The 27371-nt window shown below is 40.5% G+C and overlaps 1 protein-coding gene across 1 annotated transcript in view; it reads right to left on the bottom strand.

Annotated features, from left to right (window-relative positions):
• Window positions 1–15760, bottom strand: part of LOC144533844 (nesprin-1-like) — a 35135-nt gene extending 19375 nt beyond the window's left edge. Inside the window, exons 1-11 of the mRNA XM_078275409.1 lie at window positions 15676–15760; window positions 14668–14739; window positions 13201–13262; window positions 8139–8234; window positions 7379–7462; window positions 5076–5168; window positions 3682–3863; window positions 3391–3587; window positions 2633–2745; window positions 675–782; window positions 93–230 (exon numbers count right to left, since the gene is read on the bottom strand). Coding sequence (XP_078131535.1) covers window positions 93–230; window positions 675–782; window positions 2633–2745; window positions 3391–3587; window positions 3682–3863; window positions 5076–5168; window positions 7379–7462; window positions 8139–8234; window positions 13201–13262; window positions 14668–14739; window positions 15676–15760 — 1230 coding nt within the window. The remainder of the gene's footprint in view (window positions 1–92; window positions 231–674; window positions 783–2632; window positions 2746–3390; window positions 3588–3681; window positions 3864–5075; window positions 5169–7378; window positions 7463–8138; window positions 8235–13200; window positions 13263–14667; window positions 14740–15675) is intronic.
• Window positions 15761–27371: the final 11611 nt, after the last annotated feature.

Below are 27371 nucleotides of genomic sequence, written 5' to 3'. Positions count from 1 at the left end.
CACTCTAAAAAACACATGCAACCATGACATCCTGGGTTCAAATCTGTCTGGAAACATTTTAAGAGATTGAATGTCCCGCCTGCTTCTCTCACCATATTAGAGACTCTTTCCCAGGCCTGTTTGACCAGAGCCTGATCCACAGTCAACATCCCATCCTTCTGAGTGGACTGCAAAGCTCCATCCACCTGCTTCCTCCTCATTTCCAACTGGACATGCAGACTCTTGAACAACTAAAAAGAAAGAAGAAGTGAAATCTGTTTTTCAAAAATATTAAAGTTACAGTATACAGACATGTGCTCTCTCTCATGGGTCACACCTTCTTCCTATTGGTATCCAATCAGAACCTCATTAAAATCTGTGGCCTACTGTCTCTGAATGCTGAATCCTCTTTCTGGCTTTACATTCTCAGACTCTCTGAATAATGTGCAAATAAAATGGGGGTATCCCACATGCTGCTGAATATGGAAAGTATCCCGAGGCCTGGTGGAATAAGCCAGATTGACTGAAAATATGGCGGCTGCCGTCTGATCCCCACAGTGTAATGCCACTGATTAAGCTAATAATAGGAGCGTCTGTGCCCAGTGTGCCCAGTTTAAACTGCCCCTGCCCCCCCCCCCCACACACACACACACACACACACACACACACACACACACACACACACACACACTAACCTGGTACTGTTGAGTGAGATTGCCCTCAGTCTCCTGAGCCTGTATTGCATCTCTCTCCAGCTGGTTGAGCCACATTTTGAGCTCCCTCAGGCTCTTTCGCTGCTCTCTCTAGGAGGCCGGGATGGGTGAGAGGTGGTGGGGTGAACAACGGGTGGAAATATGGTTGTGGAAATTGGAAAGTGCAACGAGGAAATGAAAAACAAATTAAAAAAGAGAGGACGGAAGAGTGTAAGTGCGAGGGTAAAACAGAAAGATGAAGAGAAAGGGTGATTAACCAAATAAATGTTTGAGGGATTGATGAAAGGAAGAGGGTGAAAGAGAGGCATGTACTGTTAAACATGTGTTCTCCTAATCCTCTGTGTCTCCCTGCAGGACAAAACGTCAAAAAACCCACAGCTGCCAAAAACACTCAACTTAAACAGGGTACTTTGTCTGAGACCCCCTACTAACATTTCATTGGATTTTGAGTAACCATGACGATAATACTATGCTGCTCAAAAGCTTGTGAGATTGTCTATTCAGTTTAATCACTTCACATTAGCTCCTGTAAGGATATCAAACTTTATTCTTTATGACAGCCTTAAAATAAATTAAGCTAATTCCAAATGGAAGCAGACTTTTATCTGTTACATTGTACTCAACTTCTGCAAATCATGTTACAACCAGTGTTTCAGTTGCTATTTATTTTTATAAAACAACACTTTTGTTGTTTTTTGTGAAAACACAAGGGCCAATTGACCTTTATTCAATAAAAGAGAATATTCAGGACAAACATTAGCGGTAAGCAAGAACTGTCAACAAAGAACCAAACGGGAGTGAAACACAACAACCACCAAAAGCCTAGTCAGTGTTGTAAGACAACAAAACACAGTGCAACACTGAAAGCAAGTGGTTAGCGTGGCTTTAAAGCACATCAATGTTCCTGCCACTGTTAACCTTAAAAATAGGCAACCTCTATTCACAAGCTTTCCATCAAATACGCTGTATCAATGCACACTGCCAATGCCAGAGGCTTTCATTGTCATGCTAATGGGACCAGAAGCCATGGCGGGAGGTAACGTTAATAAATGGTAATATCACGTCTTATTATACTGGACTTCCCTTTTGTTATCATGGCTCAGAAACCCTGCGGCAGGAATATGACATCAGGTAAGATAAAGAGCCAATATTAGCACATAGGCTCTATTTTGACATAATAAAACAATGTTTGATCTCACCCATACACTGTACAGTAGGCAGTGATACTGTAATCCAATAATAGAGCCTGAAAAATAAGCATTAATCATATTTATATGGAAACTATGAATGTGCCTGGGTGCTAATTGCATTGAGCTGCGAAAAATGATGGAAAACCTGCCCCTGGGACCTTTAAGTTACTCTATAACCTACCTCCAACATTTCCTCTATATCCCGAGGAGCAAGACATTGCTGTAGGACAGAGGCCAGCACAACAACCACAGGAAAGCAGTCACCACACAAAAACACCAGAGAGACAAAGACAAGGAGAGAAATGTGCAACAAGAAAAGACACAAAATAGGCAACACACTGCCAGACCTGAGTCACATAACAAGTGAAATTACTGTTTGTTTTAACCTACTTTGTATAGCAGACTGGTGGTGGTTACTGCATCAGAAAATTTGAGAAAGAATTAAGTAATCATAAATTATGGTAATTCACTTCCTGTAATTGCTCTGACTTGTACCGAACTTGGCCATGAAAAAAGCCTCACCCACCTTGCCCTTGCATAAATTAAAACAAGCATTAAAGTTTAAACAGTGTTAAGAAGGACCCAGCTGTAGGACACAACACTAACTAAACTAACATCTATGTATAAGCCATGGCTGAAGTTTGACACACTATCTGTGACATCTAAAGAGAAAGACAAAACACACAGGATGCAGAATAAGAGAAGACAATGAATGACGTATCCAGACTGAGATGAATCTGAGCTGGTTACCTCTTCTTCTGGCTGTCCGTCTGAGTCGCTCGGTTTTCGTTCAGGATGATGCTTCAGGAACTGGGCTACGTATGTCATAATGGATTTCTCATCTGGCTTGTCTACATCAACATCTAAGGAGGGAACCACATTAACGTAATTAAGTAAGTTATATCAAGTCGAGGCAAGCTGATAATTCTTCCACAGTTTCTCTCAAACAGGAAAATAACTGGAATTGAAAAGAATGTTTGACTGACATCTATTCAGAAACAGACAACCACCTTAAATGAAAAAAACCTTCAGCACTTAAGATTAGCGTCCAAGTTTTGTTTGGAGGTTCCACCATGCTGAATCTCATGGCCTAATGAAACTCGATTATATTGATGTCAAGCTTGATTTGTTAGAGTTCATTCTGAAGGGCAGGCGTGAAGGGGCACAGCTGGTGTTTGGAAGTGACAATGAGGTGCACGTTTGATGCTGTGATAGATGCCCACTATTGTATTTCAGTATTCTTGAGAAAAAAACTGTTCTATATGATGAAAAGCTACAGATTTAAATTATGTGTAAGACAAGTAATTTCTTATTAATTGAGTAACACAAAGCGCACATTGTTTTCTATTGAAGATAATATAGCCAAGAGAAAAAGAAAAGGTAATACAGAGGCAAATGACTGTAGAATCAATTTGATCCCATGATGTTGTAGATATGTGGTTAGTTGCTCTGTTTAGTTTTCATCAATATGATGACAAAGTCACAAAAAAATACAAAATGTAATTTACCCTCTGGGTCGAGAAGTTGTGGAACGCCCAGCTCTGTCTCAGCCAATAAGAAGGCTTCCTGCAGATTTTCTTGGTTGGGCCTCCCCCATACACGCTCCATGTCAACAAGATTGGGCCGAAGGGCATGGATAACTGCAAAGAATGCTAACCCTGTGCGCCAACTGGGGCCAAAGTCCTTTACCTCAATGCCCAGACGTCTACAAAGAACATAGCAAAAGCAGAATGAAAAAAAAGTTTCACTGTTAATGGTGTTTTTGAAGAGCAATACAATTTGTAAGGGAGACTACATACTTGGTGGCTGTCTGCTGGACCCATCTTAGTAGTGCCTTTCTGGCTCCGCCCTGCATAGGTGGGAGGGGTTTTCTTTTGACAGGTGGGCTGGTGGTTTCAGTGCTGCTGGTGGAGCTGTCCAGTGAAGAAGTGCTGCTGGACAAGGCCTGAAGTGCTGGTAGGCTACAAGTCAGCTCCTCAATCTGAAAAGAGCAGGAAACCAGGAAATAAATCAGGCCACCATACTGACATATTTACCATTTACTCAACTTTTTGAAAAGCTTTATCATTGTAATAGTTCTTAATCTTTGTGTTTGGTTTTTGCAACTGATGCAGCTGACATCCCTCAGTGATACACAATCTCTTATGACCATATGGCTCTATAGACCAGTTTCCCACTGCTCATGATTAAGCTTTATTTATCAAAGTGTTGTTCCAATGAGCAGCTTAACACTGGAAGACTTGAGAGTTGAAATCTTGTTTAAGGGAAACTTAATAATAGATTTGAGGAGATCTGACTTTACTTAAGGCAAATTACAGAATATACATTTTAGAGGTCTGCACTCTCTGAATGCCCTTCTATTTTTATTTAGTTTTTTGTTAATCCATATAATGTTGAATAATGAATATATTATGTAACTATGATTGTACAGAATATCAATTTAGTTGAAAAAAAATGACATATTTACCAACCCAGAACCTTTCATGTGTGAAAACAAAATAAAAAATATGTGTATGACTTGAGACAACAATTACAAAATATATTAGCTGGTCAAGTTGAAGATTTATTGCTATGCACACATAATCTACTTCTCAGTTTCTCCTCTCTACTGCCAGCAAACTAAGGCTGCTCACAACTCAGAAAATCCATAAACATCAATGTGAAATGAAATACATCAAAATGTCAGTAAGTGAATAATAAGTACATTTCCCACTGTTATACATTTCCTTTATTTAATATCCTTATGTTTGCTGGAATAGCAGACATCTCTATGTGCTGATGTTGCTAAGAGACTGTAGCGTCGTGATCAAGTTCTTGTTGATCTGTTCATGTCTGAAATGCCTGAGGTAGCAACTGCTCGTTTTCAGTGGAGATGCTTCGGAAGATTGATTTTCCCATCTTAAATTTCTTAAATTTAATTTGTTCAAATTGCTTGGTTTTGGGGTGTGCTATTAATATGTAGGACAATATTGGCAGCCATGTTGTTATCAATTTGAAGTCCTGTAGTGAGCTATTGGTGGTGATTTGATGACATGATTGACTTAGACATTCACAACACTGAAACTTATTTAGCACTAACTTTCTTCTCCGTGTTTTGTCTCTCCTTGTTTTGCTTTGTTTCTTTCATTTTAAAAATATAATATCCTGAAATATGTACATTGCATTTATGTAAATTAACTAAAGGCAATGTTACCTGGAAATAGAGGATGATGGTCCACATCAAACCCAATACAATTGATGGCCGTCCATCAACAATGTCTGTGGAGTTGATGTTCACAAGCTTGATCTGTGTCAAAACACAATATTCAGTATTTTAATATCTCATAACAGGACCTAATAATTCCAGATTGCAATCAATTCCAGTTTATCCGCTTACATTTCTTTATAATCTCATACATATGGATTAAATTCACACAATTTCCCTCAATCTGGTAACCTTGGTCTCGTACATATGTTTACACAAAATGAACAATATATAGTATGAGCATAATCCTCTGCACTACTGGAAGCAGATAATGCTGACCCTATCTATTGCATGTCCTGAACAAACCAGTGCAGTAACGTTATGAATACTGACCGGAGATCCTCTGTAGGCAGACTGGAAGGCAGATAAGAAATGAGGAAGAGAGAGAAAGAGAGAGAGAGAGCATTTAACTGTGTTTGATTAAGGGGAGGACGCCTCATTGACTGTGAGATAGCAGATACTGTAGCATCACTGAGGTGAGAGAACTTGAGTGGTTGGCTGAGAGGAGAAATCTATCACCACACACAGGCAACATGGATTATATCCAGCAGAGATGGACAGAGAGAGAGTGACACAGGGAGAGAGAGAGAGGGGCAAGAAAAGGGAGAAAGAGAGGGCTGTATCTACTGATATGATGAAGTATTCTATATGATCACACAGAGGGTAATATTACTGTGAAGCTGCAACACAACAGGTCATCATATGGTAATACAAGCCACTCCGTATATGTGAACAAGAATGGAGGAAGAGATTGGGGGCAGGCTAGGGCAGGGTGGGGTAAGCATGGGATAGTGGCTGATAAGAATACATGCAATACACGGTTTCATATTAGAAAACACAGCAGGTCATCCTGACAACTCAACGCAGTGGTGTGAAGCTGGAATGGTTAATGGAAGTGTTTTGTGTTTTGACCACAGACACCAGCATAAAAAACACAAGTAACCACCATACAGTAGTAGTTGCATTGGAACCAACAGTGTCTAGGTAAACAGTTTAGTTGACATTATTCACAAATATTTTTGATAATCAATTGTTTAAGTCATTTATAAAGCTAAAATGTAAACCATTTGCTGGTTCGAGCTTCTCAAAAGTGCAGATTTGCTGCTTTTCTTGGTTTTATATCATTATAAAGTTAATATCTTTGGGTTTGGGGGCATTAGTCAGACAAGGCAAGGGATTTAAAGACTCTAGGAAATAGTGATGGGATTTTTTCCCTTTGCTCTTAGAGTTAGAGGTTTAATAGATTCATTTAAAAAAAAAAAATATCCACAGATTCATCGACAAAGTAAAGAATTGTTAGTTGCTTACCTAGTTGAAATTACAGCTACAGATTTGAAACTCCCGGTTAAATACATATACTGTATTAAAGGTTTATAACAGTTTACCAATATAATTGATGAAATGATAAACATCATAATGCCACTGCACATTCAACAACGTTTTCTATGATACAGACACAAGAGACGAACATACATCAGGCATTAAAGCAAGATGTAAATATGGTCTAGACATACATCCGATTTACACACAGAGTGTATTTACATTTAGTTTTCTACACACATAGACTTGTCATAGATACAGCAAAGTGCCCACTGACGTCTCATCTCCAGACTGCAGATTACTGGTGTAGGATTTAAGGTTTTAACCCTGTCACACTTGAGGAAGACAAATCAATGTCCCTGCAGACACCAGCTCATACTTATGGCTTTATTTATGTATATCCAAGAACGAGCTGATTGAAGCTTTGAGAATGCTTTACTAATCTCACGGAGGGGCAGTTGATGCAGTTAGATTTTTACATCCATTTCAGCATTTTTTGGATGTAATTTTGTCAATAAAGTTGCTAAAAGGAAGGAAAACTGGAGTACTAATATCATGGTAAAGTCATAGTTCAATAATATATAATAATATATATACTTTTTCTGATCATTTATAGATCAATAAATAAATTGATAAATAGATAAATAAACCAATGCCATTTCAGCAGAATATAATAAAGCCTGTGTTTGAATTTTTTTTCTCCATTTATTTATCCAACAAAATCTTTGCAGGCATGTTATGTTATTGTTTTTGGGATAAATGAGGGATGTGGGAAGGTGGAGAGAGTAAGAGGAGGGGACAAAGGGGATACAGGTCACACAAGGTCAGGATTCAATCTTTGCACCCACAAGGCAGCAGCTAAGCAGGGAGAGCAGCAGGAGGGGCGAAACAGAGAAGAAGAAAAACATAAAAAGAAGGCCCTGAACTCTTACCTTCCTACCCTCAAGGAAGTTGAGAGCTGTACCGATGTTGGTGACCCAGTGGATCCTCTTTAGCTTCTTGCCTGGCTCACATGGCTGGAAGGAAAAATGAGAACAATAGAGATGGAAAAAAAGAAATAGAGAAACAGAGAGGGAAATAAATAGATAAAATAAAACAGTGCAATTGAAAGAAGAAAAGGTATATAGCACAAGTGTGGGAATGACGGCGGAGGAGCACACACTGATTTTCTCATTTATTCTTTTTAACTGTATTTGTGTTTGCTGATAAAGTGAGAAAGACCAAGAGGTCCAATCAGAGCTGTGTTTGACTATAAACAGCCTGATCAATAGGACATAGACAGCTTAGACCTAAGGCAATATTGGCCAAGTAAAATCCTCAAGCTATGTATGTGGGAATGTCTTTGTCTGTGTTTGTGAACTATGATCTGTCCTTGTTAATCTGGGCTTTTCTGTTCAATTCAAACATCCTAATAAAAGCCGATCAATGAGCATTTCCATGTAATTGGGGCTCAGTTCACATGCACTGCATTACGCTCTTTTGAGATTTGTCAAAAACACTGACCGTTATTATGTAAAGAAAAAACAACCAAAAATAAACAACTGAAAAATGACTGAATCTCTCTGTTATTTGACCAGCCTGATCCTCGTTAAATCAATTTAAGTTAAAGTTTAATCCAGAAAGATCAGAGGATATGAAGTGTTGTAAGTCTGTGTCCAAATCACATGCTTTAGAAATGACCATGAGACTCACCAGTTTTTGTCCAGAGAGGATTTCCAGCAGGGCCAGCAGCATCACGCCATCCTTGATGTCCTCAAAGAGGTCTGTCACCACCAGAGGCGGAACACGCTACAGAGAGAACAAGTATACCCGAGAGATTTTATTGTAAAATGATTTTGATTTCTGTTAAAACAAGCACACATAGAAATTATGTAATGCCTGCTGGAATGCAAAGATTTGGCTTTTGACATTGAAAATGGAATGAGAATGAGTAAAACTTCCCAATTTATCTAGGAACACATTTTTTGGTGTGTAAGAGACATTTCTAAATACAGTAGGTGCCCTGGCATAATTAGGTACATAAATTCACTGTTTAAATGAGTGTTGCATGCTATAAACTCATACAATGGTTGCTCTGTTTTCTTGGAATGCAAAAACCTGGGATTTAAGCTTTAATAGCTCTTGCAATGTACATGAAACTATGAGGCAAGAAGGGGATTTTCTCAACATTATCATACTCAAACTTAAATAAACCAAAATACAATAAATATATTACATTGTAAGACTTTAACTTCAACTTGTGAAACGTGGATGAAGGAAATCCTCGTAAAAAAAATTTACTTGAAGCCCCCAAAAGAGTTTGGCTGTGCCAAGTATTACTGACAGCTAGAGTCAGCCATAAGCAGAGGATCAGCAGGATCTGAATGGGGTCTTCAAATCCTAAAATATGCTGATGATTTCAAACTGTAACTTCATTGACTTTCTCCCTGACCTGACACAGACTTCTAGACTCGGGGAAATCCACATATCTCTGTTTTTTGCCGGCACCACATCAAGGATTTCTCTTAAAGTACAGTCACATGCTGGGGCTGAGGAGAGCTTTAGAGGGGGGGAAGCATTCAGACGAGCGAGCCATTCACAGGGAGATTAGTGGCAAAGAGAGTGAAGGAGAAAGAGAGAAACGGCAGAAGCAGAGATGTGAGCATGAGTGTGTCTATGTTAGCACGTGCAAGTGGAGTGTGTGTGGTGAGAGAGAGAAAAATACACAACCCCCAACATTGTGGATACGCGAGAGGGGTATAATTGAGTAGAAAGAGTGGCAGCGAGAAAAATGATAGAAGGCAAAAAGAGAAGGGACATCAACCTCACGTCTTTCAAAATTAATTAGCAAATACAGTAGCTCTTCTCGCTAATTCCCCTTCAAATGTCATTTCATGGCTTTGGATATTAGAATATTCAGACAGCATTTGTGCCCCTATCATAAACTGACAGAAGAAACACTTACAAAGACCCCTTCAAAGGGGTAGATTATACCATGAGCTAATTGAAGTTAAATTTACCTATTTGTTCATTATAATCCCAAAGCTAATGAGGAAGTTTCTGACTAATTACAAAATAAGAAAGTAATATCCATTTATTCTGCTCAGCCAGATGAGCTAAAAAAATAAATCAAGGTCTTAATGAGCTAATTACATATGAGTGTCTGGGCCATAATTGATTATGAGAAGAGGAGTTTCAGGATGTGGGTCTGTCTGTGCTCTCATGTTATTCCCCTGGTACACTTGACTCAGTGGATTCCAAAAGATCAACAGCATAAAAGAGAGAGGGGCCGAAACAAAGAGAAGACTGAGGGGTTTCATTTTAAAGGTGAAGTTATTTGCAAGCTTCTGAAAGGGCATTATATGTGCTTAAAAGCAACAATGTGAATATATTTTAGAATCACAGTAAGTTACATTATACTTTGGCCAATTCACGAAGCACAGGATGAATGTCTCTTTAAAATACTTTTGGCTAAGTCATCACATGGAAATGCAAAAAAGGATAACCGGACTGTAATTGTCAAATACCATGCACCATGATGTGCCGGGTTTGAATTTAGTGTGCACTAGAGTGCATCCACTCAATCCACCTCTTCCCCCACTAAAGAAAGAAGGGGGAGCAGGGAAGAGGAGTGGGGCGCTTTACTTTACCGCTGCTGTAATCTCTAAGAACACTTGGTTCACTGATTACTGTACTAAAACTGTTTGCCTGGAAAATGCCTGATGACGAGACCCCAGCCGCTCACACCGGTCACTTGGTAATTAAGCTTTAACCTCCTCAGAAAGGATTTGTCAAAATGGAAACTTGGGAGCCGCTCACTGAATTCTCCCCCCTTGTCACTCCACTGCAGTGCAGGGTGCATCTGTGCAACAAGCCTGATACTTACATGAGAATCAAAATTCTACCATTCTGAGCAAAATTCAAACAATATCCTCTTATATAATATATATGTAATAGCGAGGTCTAAACAACATCACCCTCTATTTAAATGAAAGAAACAACCTGTAAAAAGTACTGCCCTGCTGCTCTCTTACAGTTTCAACTGGTGACTTAATCTGGTGAACTACTCTGAGTAATGAGAGTCATTAATCTTCCGTATAAATCACCAGCTTCAGTACGTCTTCTCATAGAAACTCTTTGTCAGAGCTCATAAGACTTCTTTTGTTATACCTGTGGAGTGGAAAAGTAAGGGGGAGGGGAGCGATAGTAAAAGGAAGCCCTCATGCCACGTCTCAACTCACCTAACGATTAATCACATACCTTTAGGCGCTGAATTAAAGACCTGTGATAACTGGAGTGGCCTAATCATGTGCACAGCCAAGGGCATGATCTATCCTTCTGAGACCAAAGCTAAACCAACTGTTAAAGCTTTTCCCCTCTCTCTATCCTTCTGTCTGTCTCTCTCACACATTTGTTGTTTCTTTAAATGGTTCTTTGAGTATTTATAGATGTGAGACAAGCCCATAAGATGCCATTTTATTTCTACTAGTTTACAGAATTACCTCTTTAAGAAATTAACCTTCTTATTACAACATGTGCTCCGCACCTGCTGAATTGATTTTTACCCCCTATTCATCACAACGCTCTCCGAACATTTACCAAGCTGCCATGACGACCAAGGCATTTTTGAAGACAGATATAGGCATCAGTGTCCCTATGGCAACATCAGGCATCAGGTGAAAGGGTAAACAGTTTCATGATGGTAGAGGAGGAGGAGAGCAACTAATTTGATCTACAAGGCAGGGACAGAAGCGTGGGGAACAAATACTGTTATCTCCTCTGATGGACCTGTGTGATAGCATCACTAATCTATTGATTAGCTGAATTCACTAATTAAAGTGAATTTAAATGGAATTCAAATGAAATTTCCCAGATCTTTGTCTTTGTTTATTGCTTTTTTTCTAAAGAATTGGGCTTCAGAACTATTGGTCCATCAGACAGACACTATGTTATTGCACTTTAAGTTAAGTTAAAAGAATAGTTAGACATTCTGGTAGTATGTTGTTTTGCTTTCTTGCTGAGAGGTACATGAGAAGATCGATGCCATTCTCACGTCTATAAGGTAAATATTAAGGTGTAACAAGTAGATGGGTGAGCTTAGCTGAGCACAAACACTAGAAACAGCGGGAGAGACCTAGCCTGGCTCAGTCTGAAGGTAACACAATCTGCCTGCCAGCACTTCTAAAGCTCAATAATTAGCATGTTGTATCTTGTTTGTTTCATCAGTAGAAAAATGTAAAAATTTGTGGTTTTACGGCGGGTTATGTGCCGGACTATTTCTCGGTTTGGAGCAGCTGCCAAGCAACCAAAGGAGACTCCAGGAAGTCACTGCTCACGTTTCGCACACAACCTCAGGTAAAACAGCAAATTGTTGTTTTTACACTTCGGTTTTCGAGATGTAATGTGTTAATTAGTAAGCATTAGAGGGCTATTTTGTATATATATTTTGTCTTAATTTTCAGCATAGCTAGCTGCTAAACTAAGCTGCTAGACCCATCTACATATTTACGTGCAGATGTGAGAGAGTGGTAATAATCTTTTCATTAAATTCTTGGCAAGTGAATAAGTGCTTTTCCTAAAATGTTGAACTATTCCTTTACAGTTTTTAATCCAGACGTTTTGAGGATTCCCTTTCCTTGGTATCCATTTGAATCCTCATCGTCTTTCTCTTATCACTCAAACATTTTCAGTGACCATGAAATAGCAATAGGACTGAGGCTCTACTCTATTGCGTCAAAATGACTTAATAAATAAACTATGTGCTTATCTAAACAGTATTAAAAATTCAAGGCATTTAAGTATTGGGCTGTATGTAATTTTCTGCTGGCACGGTCCTGAGACATGATATTTAATATTACGTCAAGGTTTATTCCCTCCAGAGTGCTTTTCAAATGAATTTTCTGCTCCACGTCACCGCAGTTCAAGGCCTCCACAGCTGTCGTAATCAAATAGGAAACCTTGAAAGGAGCGTTGCAGATTAAAATAACACTTAATTGTGTTGCACCGTGCCATATTAGCCTTGTCCACCCATTCCTGACACACTATTCAAGCAGTAATGGGTTAAATTGAGGAGCCTAATGCAGTATAATACAATAATTACATGCATATGATGGCCCCTCAGCATGCAGCTGCATCAAGTGTTATTGTTTAGTATAAGTGACAGATATACTGCTGTCCAAGCTCATTGAGGAAGCAAAGGAAGGGCAGTCTTTAACTAAAAACTATTATCCTGCACAATCTAAATTGGCCCATATTGAGATAGAGAGCTTACAGGTTACTGAGACTTAAATTATTGACAGTAGCTTGCAGGAAAAAAGATATACAGTGTATTAAATGCTGTAATGTAAAAGTGATAATTAGAGTGAGAGTAAATCCTTGCTACAAGCTATATGAGATTGGAGGAATAAAAAGGAATATGAAAGGCATGCAAGTAAGAATGCCTGTGTGTGTGTGTGTGTGTGTGTGTGTGTGTGTGTGTGTGTGTGTGTGTGTGTGTGTGTGTGTATATGTGTGTGTGTGTGTGTGTGTGTGCGTGCATGAGCGAGTGCATGCGAGGTCTTAGCTGGCACAGTCAGCCCCATATGGTGTGTTTTTTGGAAATGGAGCAAATGTCACAGAGAGCACAGAGGATGGACTATAGAAGACCAAAGTGATTGGAAGTGGAAAAGCAATGAGATGGATAAGTTTTCAACCCAGACTCACCACCACCAGTGTGTGTGTGTAAACACACACACAATGCTGGCGGCAGCAGTGGGAATCAACCAGACTCTCTTACCTTTGCCAAGTGGGAATTGATCCATTTTGTGAACGTCCTTTTCTGCACAGCCTCCTGCTCATCTGTAAATCAGAGCCCAGAGAGTCACATGCAATCATAAACAAAGAGGGGATTAAAACACAATCTTCTCATTGTCCATTGTTTTGAGAGTTGGTTGGGGTTTGTAGAGCTGTATGGCAACTCTAATTAACTTTGATATTATTACTGTCGGTCTAATGTGTCTGAACGCAGTCACACCACATCATACCTTACACTGATGTGGTAAGAGAAGGCATTTGACATTTAAGGATGACATTTTCACTAGCTGGACTCCTCTTAGTGTGGACAGAAAAAATCCTGCTCTCAAAAATGCCCTTTCGATGATAGAAGGGCAGTGGTTCTTCTTATATGATGACATGTACCTCTGTCAAGATCTATAAGAGGGTTTTATTCATTTCTGACCACAGTTCAAGCTTGCAATCTGTTGCAACAATACTCACACACATAGAGCCAACATTACACCAAATGTTCTGATTTACCTACATATAAGAAAGGGCATTGTTTGTGATGGCTACAGCGATAAAGCCCATTTAGCAAAGGCACAATCAATAGCATAGATGTCTGCTGACGATGTCCCCTAAAAAGCCACTTAACTTAAATGAGGACAAGACATAAATCAAGCCTTGTCTCTCACGTGGGCACAAGCAAACATGGTACACACGCGCACGCACACACACACACACACACACACACACACACACACACACACACACACACACACACACGCACACACACACACACACACACAGGCAAACATAGTATAGAGATAGCTTTGAGAATTGTATATGTTCTGCAGGCTTTTTAAAACCAACTACATTACTGCTGTAATCTTTCCTTCGTGATTCCCTTTTGACAGTATAATTCATTATTGCTTGCAGCCAATGCAATAACAATCAGGACTTCTGCAACGGTTCCATCTGTAATCGACAAATTCATGTGCAGCTGTTGCATGAATCCCTTTATAATGTACACAAACCAGATGTATAGTCTGCCTGAGTCTCTAAGGATCTAATCATGTACAGTGACTGGCACGTATGACAATGTTATTTTTTTTTTTGTCCCGTCTAAGCCACAGAGCAATATCCTTGAGATAAGCATGTTATCAGTGAGAGAGAACGTCTGACACAGTGCTTTCTTCTACCTAATGAAATATGCTGACGGTTTGATTACACTCAAGTTGGTTAGTGTGTCACTAGGTACTGTGGGCAGACGTGAACAGTAAGGGGTGTGTGTGCATCAGAGAGGTGGGAGGGGGGAGTTGTTCATACATAATGCAGATACATTCACGCAAAGTCATACGTGCCACTGAGCAGGTCCCCATTCTATGAATTAATCTTTTGATTGGGTCCAGGAGTAATCAAATATTCATGGACTGTAATATTGGATGAGAATAAGAACGATTTTGCCCCCACATCCTGGAGCAGGAACATGTGACGGAGAACATGTCTGCACAAGCGTGGTGCCAGCCTCTCAGTCTCAGGGACGAGGTGACTTTGAACTCTGCGCACACACAATCACACATGCACACACATTCACATTCTTTCAATATCACAAAGGGAAACAGCCGTCCTCAGCAACCAAGCCTCGCAGCAGCGTTTTTTAACACACTTGATTACCTTCTCGCCTAGAGTTGGCTTGTATCATCTTCATTAGTCTCATCCGCAGCCCCTGAGTTCCCACTTTGACCCCCCACAGTGAAGATGACCTTAATGAAATATCATTAAAATCTGGTTTGCTGTCTCAGAGGCTGTGTCTATAGAGTAATTGTAATTGTGGTTCTGACCCATTCTCTGTTTTGCTTATTTCCCCATAGGATAGATAGCTAATGTGACAGGACACAAATCCAAAGAAACATTATGGTAATGTCTCTTGCAATCTAATCTAATATATCAGACAGTGAGACAGAATGCTGAATGCATAGTATCCAAATACAGATGAGCAGACAGGCGGACTGCCACAGGGTCAAACAGAGAGATAAGAAATCAAACATTTTGACAGTCTGCCCGCTGTGCTGTAACACATGCAGTGAGCTGGTACTTGTCTGCTGGGTAAGCTTGCTTTTACCTGCTGTAGGCTCAGAGCTCAGCGACCTCCACACACACAGACAGACACACACACGCTGCCAAAGTGGAAACGCCCCCCTTTCTGCACATTTCTCTTAACACACACCATGGCCACAGCCCAAAAAATCTCCCCTGCAGGGAACACTTAGTAAGAAAATTACACTGCAAATGCACAGACTCACATGGCACATGCAGTCCATACTGCAGTGCCACGCTAAATCACACACACACACACACACACACACACACACACACACACACACAGAATACTCTACCACACATGCAAAATATACACACACTTTGTACTTGCCTTTTTATCACACTCTCCATCTCAGAAGGAAACACACATTCATGCACACACTGTCCCACTTACCACGGAGGTAGTGGAAGAACCCCGTCACCAGGTTGAGGGATGTGTTCTTTTTCGGGGAGCCTTCGCCCCCTGCTCGTCGTGCCATCTTGTACCCCAGACTACACCTTGATTCCCGCCTGTTTTCATGAGGACGTTGAGAGGACATTCACGGCAACCTCCAGGAGAGGCTACACTTGCCCTTGCTCCTGCCCTTGCTGCCTCCCCTTTTTTTTTGGGGAGGTGTCTTCAAAGAGCTCCCTGGAGCACTGAACCGCCCAAGATGACAACGGTGAAACTGTTGCTCTGAAGCAAAGCAGGGAGGAATGTTTCACCCTCCTGTTCTCCTCTTGTCTTGCTGTCCTCTGTCCTGTCCTGCAGTAGCGGGCTGCCGACTCAGTCAGACTCAGTGTTTTTCCTGCCTGTTAAGCAGCTTTGGAGTGTGATGTGAGTGTACGTGTGATACTGTTTGTGTGTGTTTGTGTGTGAGTGAATGAGAGCAGTGCAGTGTCGGCTTGCCTCAGCATCAATCTTTCTTGCTTAGTCCCTTTCTCCCTCTCTCTCTCTCTCTCTCTCTCCCTCTCACACACTCTCTACCTCTGTCTTCCCCTCCCACGTTCTCTCTCCCTCTCTCTCTTAATTTCTCACTGTAGGCTGCGGGAACAATCCTCTTCCCTCCACTGGCCAGCCAATCAGAGTGCGTGGGAATGAGTGATGTCACACCAGCCCCATACTGATGTGGAAAGGGAGAACTGAGTGGTGAGGAGGGTGGTGGGTGGGTTGAAGGGGATCGTTTAGCAGGTTAGGAGGGGTGGAAGTGTGAGCTCTACTCGGCGAGCATCTCACACACACACACACACACACACACACACACACACACACACACACACACAAACACACAAACACACACACAAACACAAACACAATCTAACACAGCATCAGGACAGACGTGCAGGAATTCCCTATGTGTTACTGGCACTCTAATACCCCTGCTTTCTCTCTCATCCACACAGATACCATGCAGTGCTCTGAGGCTTGCAGCTTTCTACTCTATAGAGCCTGCAGGGGAACAGACTATCACTGGCAGTCATCCTGTCTGATCTGCTACTGTACATTCTTCAAAAGGGATCCGCTTTCATCTGAACCACAGGCACATTCAGTAGTTCTGTTTGTTTTCTCCCAGGGAGGAAGTACTGTATTCAACACAAGAGAGGTGAATACAATAGGAACAACAATGTTAAGAGTGTTTAACCTTCATTCACTTTGAATGAATGTGTATTGCAGTGGAAACTGTGCTACTGCTTGTAAAAATTCTGCATTAAACAAGACGAAAAACAAACTGCAGACAATGGTAGTATTGTTCATCCAACTGCTCTGAATTCAGCATCTAAAGAGACACTCTCCAACCGCAAGGGTTACTAAAACTGATACTAGGAACTGGATCAGAAGCACGCCCGTGTTATGGAGCCAAACTTACCCCAACCCCCTCCCCTGCTACAGTAAAATTTTAGCAGAAAATACTAGTGTTGCAGTATATTGACCTCTTCTCCTTTTCACTGTCTGATTTCTATCTCTGTCTTTCTGTCTAACCTATGCTCTCTCTTAATGAGTCTATCTATTTTACTTTATTTCATCCCTCTCTATTCACATATATCACTCACACACACACACACACACACACACACACACACACACACACACACACACAAAAACTCTGGCAATATTAAAAACACTGGGCTCTTCTTTGAAACCATATTCAGAGAGTTTTCAGGAAAGCAATAATTGTGCAGAATAGCCTGGTGAGTCTTATATCAGCCTTAAAGATGAAAGGACCATTCATCATTTGTGTGATTTTCCCTTTTGTTCTTTGGGTTCTCCCCATAAGGGATTTTAATTATGAAAGTCATCAATAATAATGGTAGCTGTCATCCGCTATCTGTCTGCTGATAATCACACTGCTGACACTCCTCCCTTTAACAGCCGTGAAACTGGCCGTCACAGTGCCATTGTGAGCCTATTCCACAGACCTGCCTTTGAAACGATGGTCCGTTCTACATGTCTGTATGATTACTGTGTATGTGCCTGAGTGTGTGTGTGTGTGTGTGTGTGTGTGTGTGTGTGTGTGTGTGTGTGTGTATGTGTGTATGTATGTATACGTACAGGTACTAAGAGTAAGAGTTCAAAGAAAAATTCATGATGTCCTGTTTTTCTTATTTACATATACAGTGCCTTTACTCAAGCACTCTAAAAAAAAATTACAAATAATGTTTACTCCAGTGGAAAGCAGAATCCAATGGAACATTCACATTACACACACTCAATAATATTACTGCAAGAGCCAAACTACAGCCAGACAAAAAGACAAAAATCTATTGTTCTTTTACGTACTGCTGTTTGTGTAGCCCACACAATATTAATGATGTAAATTTTGGAACAGAATATATTGACTAATAAGCCCATGCACAATTTGTTTCTATTTATACCAGTCTCTCTGCCAAGTTAAAGGTGTTTTGGTGTCTGATAAATCATTCCTGAAGAGCTACAGTTCAATTTAGAAGTGTAACGGAACTATCCAAGGTGCTGAACGCACCGACGAGACTCCTTTTAGCCTGACAATAATTACGTTTAATACAGTAGATCTACAAGGAAGAAACTGAAAATGAAGACTGATTATCGACATACTGGAACTCCAAATAGTCTATTAAAACACAACATTTTTGTTTTTGTCTGTATGTTTTTGAGAATTCTTCCAGTTAGCAGCCGTCTGGCAGAAAGTGAGAGAGCTGAACTTCCCTGGAGAGCTAAGCTGTTTAGAAAAACAAGACCAAGACAAAGACAAAGACAAAATCAAAACAAGATGGTGAAGATTCATGGAACTTATTAGGTTTCACCATGGGAGTTGAAAGAAATGCAGGGTGAGCAGGTGCGCACACACACACACACACAATAAAATAAGCTGAATGAAGACAGAATCATCTTCTCGTCTACTGTATGTGCAAGAATAAACCCACAGACTCCTTGAGGCATCAGACCTCAGAAGTGTTCCAAGAGAGAAAGGTGGGGGGGGGTTGGTTGAAGGGTTAAAACAGACTGAACCTCAGCTGGTCTGGATCCCTAGTGGTGCCCCTGGCAACCCTACAAAACACTAGATCCCTCTCTGAGGTTGTGGAGGTTGGACCTGGGTCAGCGCCTGGCGCTCACACAGGTATGTCTGCGGGGTGCGAGGCTTCCTGAGGAGAGGAGAAACAGTCTCTTTTCAGCCATTAAAGGAAAAACAAACAGCCTCCTGGAGGGTTGAATAATGCTGCTTCTGCTCGTATCATAATCTATTCACCCCAAGGATATTTGGGTTTTCTTCCTGAGCAGCCAAGACTTCTTATTTAGCCTTATTAGGACTGTATAGAGACACAGCCCCACCTAGTGGATAAGTAAAGATTTAAGTAATGTATGTAAAGTTCTCTTTTTAAGTCTGGTCTGAAGAAGTACAGTACAAAGAGAAGAGAAGACAACACACTAAACATGAACAAGCTCAGCTTTTAGAATGCAGCATCCCAGATGACCCTGCTCTGCACTTGAGCATCTCTGATCTCTCTTAATCTATTAATGACTCCACAACTCATCAGCCGTGATTATGGTTGGTCAGACATGGACAGGCACTCCACATGTACTGTACAAGGTTACACACTCTGCTGTCAAGTATTAATTTAGTAATGCATTCATTCAATTATATGATCTTAATATTATTCATGCTGGTGGGTATTTCAATTCAAAGAACAGTACCATGAAAGTATGAATAGATCTGGTGAGAGTCACAATGGCACTGTTGATACCATCTCTAGCAATGATGCATTTTCTTCTGCAGTATAATATTAAAGCTATCGTGCACTAAATGGATGACTTTGTTTTGTACTAGAAAGGTACCCTTAAATTGCTCCATACTCACACACACACAAACACATTCACAAGCACACACCCAACACATGCACACACACACACATTCGTAATCCACTGCATTGACACACAAAGTGATTTAACAGGTTTTGGGGGCTTTTCTGCCCCTCTACTCTTCCCAACAGCTTCTTTATCCACTTCCTAATTCTAGCTCTCCTCTTTCACCCCAACAATTCCTAATTTAAAAAAAACCCTTCTCTGCACTTCCGCCAGAGTACTTTCGCCCTAACACTCAATAACACCCTCTATCACACCCTCAGCACATCCACTCAACCCTCACATGCCCATTCAGCCTTTTCTATTCACCATCCCACTTCATTTACAGCACATTTTTACCAGTCCCAACATAAGTGCTGAGACGGAAGTCCAAATGCCAACCATTAGCATAGCTAATTACATTTCAGTAATAATGACACCACATTAAAGAGAGTAAGAAGGGGGGAACAAGTCAAAATGATTATCAAAACAACCCCTTTCCTCTTTCAAGCACCATCACTCCCTTTTCAGCACCAGATGTGCAGAGAATGCACTTTGTCAGTAACAAAAATGACCAAATATCACAGTATTCATTAAAGCTAGGCCACTGATACAGTAATTTCAGCACCTGCGATACTGAGACACACACAGACACACACACTTGAATTCTTTTATTTGGATCTAAAAGGCATCGCAAGAAAACATACAACATCCAAATACTATGAGAAGCGTTATTGACAAGGTGACAGATTTACATAAGCACATACTTTACAAGTCTTTCATTTATAATACTCCACACATTAAGGGTAAACAAAACATCTCCATCTCCATATCTGCATGCTCCCTATGATGGCAGAAACCATCAGTCAGACCATCAAAGTCTTTTAGCCTCCTTTTTTTGCAGCCCCCCTAGCTGGATCCCCCTGACCACATTCACACACACACACACACACACACACACACACACACACACACACACACACACACACACACACAGCAATGAAACAGATAAGCATGCGAATAATTTAAAGGGAAAAAGGAAAGGCATTTATAATGTTAAACAGAAACTAATTGTGAACATTGTGTAGTAAAAATTGAAAGAAATACAAAAATATAACAAAGTTTGAACAAATAAATTTAAAAAACTATTATCACCTAGGGTAAAAAAACGAATTTATTTTTATTTTTACTAATTTCTGACAGGGATACTGCAGGAAGTCAGATAGTATAATATGGCAAAACAGTGTTACATCGTACCTTATTGGATTTGAGCTGCAATTTTCTTCCTACTTTTCAGTGGCTCTTTTATCAGGTGAATACAGTACATTCAGCTGAACAAAACCACATTTTAACACCATACACAAACAGACTGAACATGCAGCTGATACAAAGCATCTATTCCACTGAAGGCACCGGGGGTCATATCAAAGCACCACTTAGTGGCACTAAGAGCATAAGAAAGACTCAATTTGGCTTTGAAAAAATATTTTCAGCTTGATGTTTCTATGCTGCTCTCTCTATGAATGTGTGTGTGTGTGTGTGTGTGGGGGGGGGGCAGACAGTCTAAGCTCTTTAATCCAGGTTCAGTGGCCTGCCACACATTACAGGGACGAGTAAAGTAAAAGGACTGGCGTCAGCACACTAAATAAATCACTGTGGCCAGAGCAGTAAATTCAGTTATAACTCCCGTCTTTGCTGTGAAATAAAAATACTGACTGGAACAGAGCCACAATCATCTACAAAATCCTGTCGCACACACAACCACTTGAGTGTATTTATTCTTATCCAGCTGGGGTCTTATTGAAAGTGAATCTGAACCAATTATTTTTGCAACCAGCAGATGTATGCCTTTTGTTTTACTCTAACATGCTCACTTTTCTCACTGAACATTCTTGAATTATTAAAAGTAGGAAAACAGGGTTTGTTGTGTCAGGTGGCAGGTTGTGTTTGTCTGCAGAGGGAACCCTTAGAGCGAGAAAGGGCTTGAGGGGACAGATGTCAGCATACCAACAGGAAACAATATTACATATATATTACATACATTACACAGATACAGCACCTCCATTGCTTTGTTTTCCATTGAAGGTAAATGAAAAGGGATCTCAGACCCCTTCTCACCAGGAACATGGGAACATGGTAATTGAATTCAGGAGGGGTAAACAATGACACTACATAAGTAAAAAGCTGAGAAAGTGCCTCATTTTGGAGACATATGTAAGTTGGCTTTTACTGTATAAACAGGATAATCAAATGAGTAATGAAAGGCTCAGGCTAGCTTAGGTGTATTTTGAATGTCAATGGTCTTTTCTGTGAAAGACAGATTTGTTTTTAAATATCTACTGATGTGATAAACCCAACCCATCTGGTTCTCCATGCTGATTAAAATAAAAGCTGGGAATTACTTATTTCACTACTAATTCAGGTAAGATGAAATAATCACATTGTCTGGCCAGCTGACCTCTCAGAGGTCAGGGCATCACAATCTGACCTCTTTTATAAAAACCTTCGAGTGCTAAATGGACCGCCAGAGGCAGAATTTTCCACTATCCAATCACATTGTGACAGGTGAAAAAAAGGGACAGAGGTGTCTGTGGGTTAAAGATAAGAGCATGCATGAAACTCAAAGTATTACAGACAGAGGCTGAATGTGTCTTGGGGTTACAAGCTGAGGTGTCAGGATTTTATCTGTGAGGACATTGTTCTGTACGTCCATCAAAACTATCTGATGCCTCAATCTGACAGACAGAATCAGAGATGTTACAGTAATGTGTGGCTTAAAGCTGTAACTTTGCTTCACATTGAATGTAATGGTCCATACTGGGTCAACAACACCTTGAACAGCCAGATTCTGTAAATATTTCTTTAATTTCTTTAATCTGTAGTTTTTTTATTGTCAGTTTCATTACAGTTGAGGCAATCTGCCTTGTGAAGTTCAGCTAAATCAACATACATCCAACTTGGCAGAAATGCTAACACAAAAAGAATCAATACTTCCAGAGTTACTTCCCAATATTTCTTCCCACCTGGTTTGAACTAAATACAACAAGAGACACTTATGTTTGATATTTTGCTTCGCTGAACTAATGTTGGAATACACTTTGACCTTCATGAAGGTGCGATCTTTAAAAGAGGGTTTCGAGTAAATTAAAGAAGGCCCATTCTCCATATTGTATGGGTGGGACCCCCAGTGACCCAATCTTGTGATCTGTCACTCAAACCCTCACTGACTGTCAGGTTAAAATAGATTATAATCTGATCTGCAATAGAAGCTGTCACTGAGAAACTAGCATGGACTAAATACCTCTTAGTATACAGACACACACACACACACACACACACACACACACACACACACACACAATTTTACAAACATAATTGTCCTAATTTGTCCTGTTACAAAAGCAGAAGCTGAACAAGACATGGCCAATAAGCCCACAGGGCAAAAAAAAAAAAACTGTGCTGGCTGTCATGCGACTGCCGCTATGGCAACAAGTCATAAACACAATCTGGAAGAACAAGGAAAAGAAGCAGCAGAATATATAACAACTAATGCTTCAACTCTATCCCACACTGGCCCTCCTGCCACAGTTCTGAGGCTACAACAGAGTAATGGCTTCATGTTGGTGGCCTTAAAGATTCGTTCTTCCAATAAAAATACATATAAAATAAAATAATAAATAAATAAATAAATAATAATAATAATAATCATAATAAAGACTTGTTCTGTGTCTGTTTAACCACTCAGCTAAACTGCTGATTCCAAGTGGTATGATATGGGGGGGGGGGGGGTTTGTTTCAATATCTGTGTGCGAGTGTTTGTGTGAAACTGTGGTATCGAGCCGCAGACGATAAATGGTGGTGTCAGAACTAAACAGGAGGCTGGCATGGCTCAAGGTGACCGTCTGCTTGGTCCTTCCTTGGCTGCGGCTGAACCATAATGTCGCCCCTGGCAACAGGATGTCACCCTGGCCCTGTGCCAACCTGAGGATCTGTGCCAGTCTCACCAGCAATCAAGAGCTTAAAAACTGGTGTGTGGGCTCTCTCTCTTTCTCCCCCCTGCATGTCCAGTCTCATTTTCTTGCTTTTTCCGCTGCCTCTCTCATCACTATTTCATCCATCTAATACGCTCAGTGTGGCACTCATGTCTTCCAGACCTGCTAAACTCTGTTGCCTTTGCCCTTTACCCTCTTCTTCACCTTTCCTTCTGCTCAACATCCTCCTTGACTAAAATTACACTAGGTGCTTACATAAATTAGGCCATACTGCAGAAATTCCTTAAATGCAGTCACCATGTTAAACATAACACAACACGCAAAGCCTGAACTGATTGAGAAACTCAGTCTGCAGCAATCTCCTGTATTATCTGATCATAGGCAAATTGCCAGTGTAGGATTACACACAGCCTACGCACAGAAAACTCAACCAGGTGCTTCCAACACAATGAGACTTAACAAACTTATCTGCTTGATAGGCTAGCAGACGGTAAAACCCAGAAGCTTGGGCGGGAATGCATGCCTCTGCCACCCATGACGAAGGAAACAGGTGAGAAACTGAAATAGGAAAATCAGTGCATTGCTTTTCTCCTTAATGAGAGACAACAAACAGGCAAATTCCACAGCATATGGAGGAGTTCAGGCTGGGAGGTGTTCAAAGCGGACTCGCCATTCTCTGCCATATGGTGTCACTAATTGCTGTTTTTTCAATGCGACAGAGAGTACACCAAAAGAGATGGTTGAAAGGAGAAAAACACAGACCCAAAACTGGGGCAAAAGTTTTTGATTGTTTTGATGTTGCACTGAGTGGTTACTAACAGCTTTCAAATTGAGCCTGAAGGGAGTATAGTTCATTTCATGGTAGCTGGTGATTTGTGGAATGTGGCTAATTTGAGAACATTGTCTTGTCGTAAAAGAAAATATGTTAATCTAATCAGGCTTTAAAAGACACACAAATGGTTTTAGATTTTCATATTTAACTCTCAGGTGATAACAAATTAGAATGCAAGTTTTCCCCAATAACGTGTGAACATTTCTGAACACTTATCCCGCTGGAGAGACACAATTACCGTAACCTTGAGAAATGTAAAGCAAGCCACCTTGAACAAAGGCGACATTGAATTTATTAAGAGCTGTCATAGTATGTTCTATTTATGCTGTGAGCTGTTTCATGTTCAGACTAATAAAAACATGAGTGTTTCATTTTGATTCTTACAAAATGTCTTGATGATATCATCACAGGTTCAGCTCTCGTCTCCCAGGAGATGGATGCCAACCAGAACACATCAAAGAAAATGTCACGTCAAATTAGTTTCCACGTGCCCCCTGTAAATATGATCGTGTACTCAGAGGAGAACATATAGCATAAAGAGTGATTTGTGAAAAAAAAAAGAAAAAGAAAAAACGTAGCTGATGTCCAAGCAAATCCATTCACACCAAAGGCAGCATGTCAGACTTGTAGTTCATCTCTACTCAAGGTTACGAGGAAAAGATACCCCATGTAATTCAGTAGCCATTAACACTGTCTATGTGTCTCTGTGATTAGGGCAAATGTGGCAATGTTAAGGCAGTAGTTCCCACAGATCCCCAGTCCAACCTTCTGTGAGGATGACCACGGCACAAGACTTGTCTTATCTGAAATTCCACAAGACATCAACAATAAAATAAGGCTGTTAAAGGGACTACTTGGTGTAATTAGATAATGTGGACACACCCCCAACAGCAGGACCCAGGCAGAAGAGTATTTTTGGAACAAACCACACTTGGGACAAAGCTGCAATATTCTCATGTCATTTACTGCCTTGTAGTGTTAAATGAGAGTCCTGAATGTATCTACAAGCAGTGGACTCCCTTATGGCTACATATTCTCTATAGTTATACCTTGTTAGTTTGCAAAGATATCTGGAAATGCAAACATTTATTGTGTATATAAAAGTGTATATAAAATATGTTGCAGCTTCCCAAAACAGGGATGATTGTAATGTATCCTTATACATAAATAATGGAAAAACTTTCCACCACTGCAATGTGATCAATTGTCTGATTCTGTGCACACATATGGATTAATACATCAATCTGTCCTTGCACTGCAGAGACATCTTAAAGGGAAGCTTCTAAATTAGATCAATCGGAGTACAATCAGGATTCAAAGTGTGCACCCACACCTGCACACAGTGATGCAGAGGAGCTACGTGTCTGGTGATGCTGTTCTCTCAGCTTTCACAGAAACTGCCACCTCAGAAGCCACACAGGGAGCAGCCATATTGGATCTCAGCTCTGGTGTCACCTGACTTTCTTGCTACTTTGCGAGTGTCATCAATTTGATTCCGTCAGTGAGCGTTGTGTGACTTTGCCACAAAGAGATACACCGTTTTACACTGGATGCTTGTGAAATAGTTATAGTACAAAAAAGGTACACCCACATTATTTGACTTCTAGGAAGGGGAAAGGACTGAATAAATGTTGTGGATATCTACTGCAAATACAGTGTACAAATGAAAGAATAGTTAGACCTGAGGTAAGATAAGACTAGAAAGGCAGAATTTCTCATTTTAATGTGCCAAAGGTTAAAAAGAATAAACATATGGCTGTAATTCGTGCCAGTGTTACTGCCACAGTAAGTATATGTACAGTAGGCTGAGGATATAACTGTCTACAACAAGGAATAGACTTGATCCTGTCCGCTTCTCTGGGGATTAGCTTTCCTATTTTCTGCTTTCCAGTCTATCGACATACAGAAACACATACTGACAAAGGCATGCACATACTGCACTATATGCACGCACATGCAAGAATATACACACAGACACACACACACAGCAAACATGCAGCCAGCATGTGCACACATAAACACAGACAGTATATACAATACATACAAGAACAATGCAATAGTAAAATCTCTCACATGGTGGCTCACTTAATGTCATTTGCTCTGGTTGTTTCTTTCCTACAAAAAAAATAAAAAGCTTTATGGCATTAAATCTGCCATACTGTATTGTTCTATGCAGACTAACACCTGCATGCATCTCCATCTCTATTCTCAATCATGAGGAAAAACTGATAGCAACTGAATGTTAGACAAAACATAACTGATTATAACCTAAAAATGTCCAATGTACTTGAAAACTGCATGCTGTGATATTGCATATCCAATTCAGGTATGTCCATCCCATAACACACATTTATAAGCCATATGAACTTGAACAACACTCCTCAGATAAGACTTACAGGGTCATGAGCAGAAGGGATAAGATATAAGGCATTTTTGAGTAAGAGAAAGTGTCTCTAGCTCATACTGTTTTGCTGTGTCATGCTAAGCATTAGGTCACCTCTAAAAACGCTGCAAACCGAGGTGGAGCAGTGTGAGTGAGTAAGCATTTTGCACCTACCTTGCAGCCTCTGCATCACATTGGTAATATCCTGAGCAGAGTGTCCATAGTGTCTGGGTGATGCCATGCTGCTGTCCCGAGGTCAACTCCCAACTCCTGTGCGTCACCCTGGCATGGCTCTCATGCTGTGATCAGGACTCAGATTATATATATATAGTAGTATATATTGTTTTCACACTGACTGCAGGTTATCAAGGCTGAATCCTGTCCATGTTGCTGTGTTTCTATTTTCAAGTCATCCCTGTTGCAGTAGCAGTGTGCAATCCTCACACTCAGAGAAGCTCCTCCCCTGACGATGATGTAAGTGCATACTGTATGTGTATGCCAGCAATCACATACAGTATTCCTGAGCCTTTTACTTCTACAGACAAGACAGCTTCCTGGTCTGCATGCACTGCCACCTGCTGTCCAA

Source organism: Sander vitreus, chromosome 18 (genome assembly GCF_031162955.1).
Source record: "Sander vitreus isolate 19-12246 chromosome 18, sanVit1, whole genome shotgun sequence".
In the NCBI taxonomy this organism is placed as follows: domain Eukaryota; kingdom Metazoa; phylum Chordata; class Actinopteri; order Perciformes; family Percidae; genus Sander; species Sander vitreus.
This window is presented reverse-complemented; position numbering and strand designations above follow the sequence as displayed.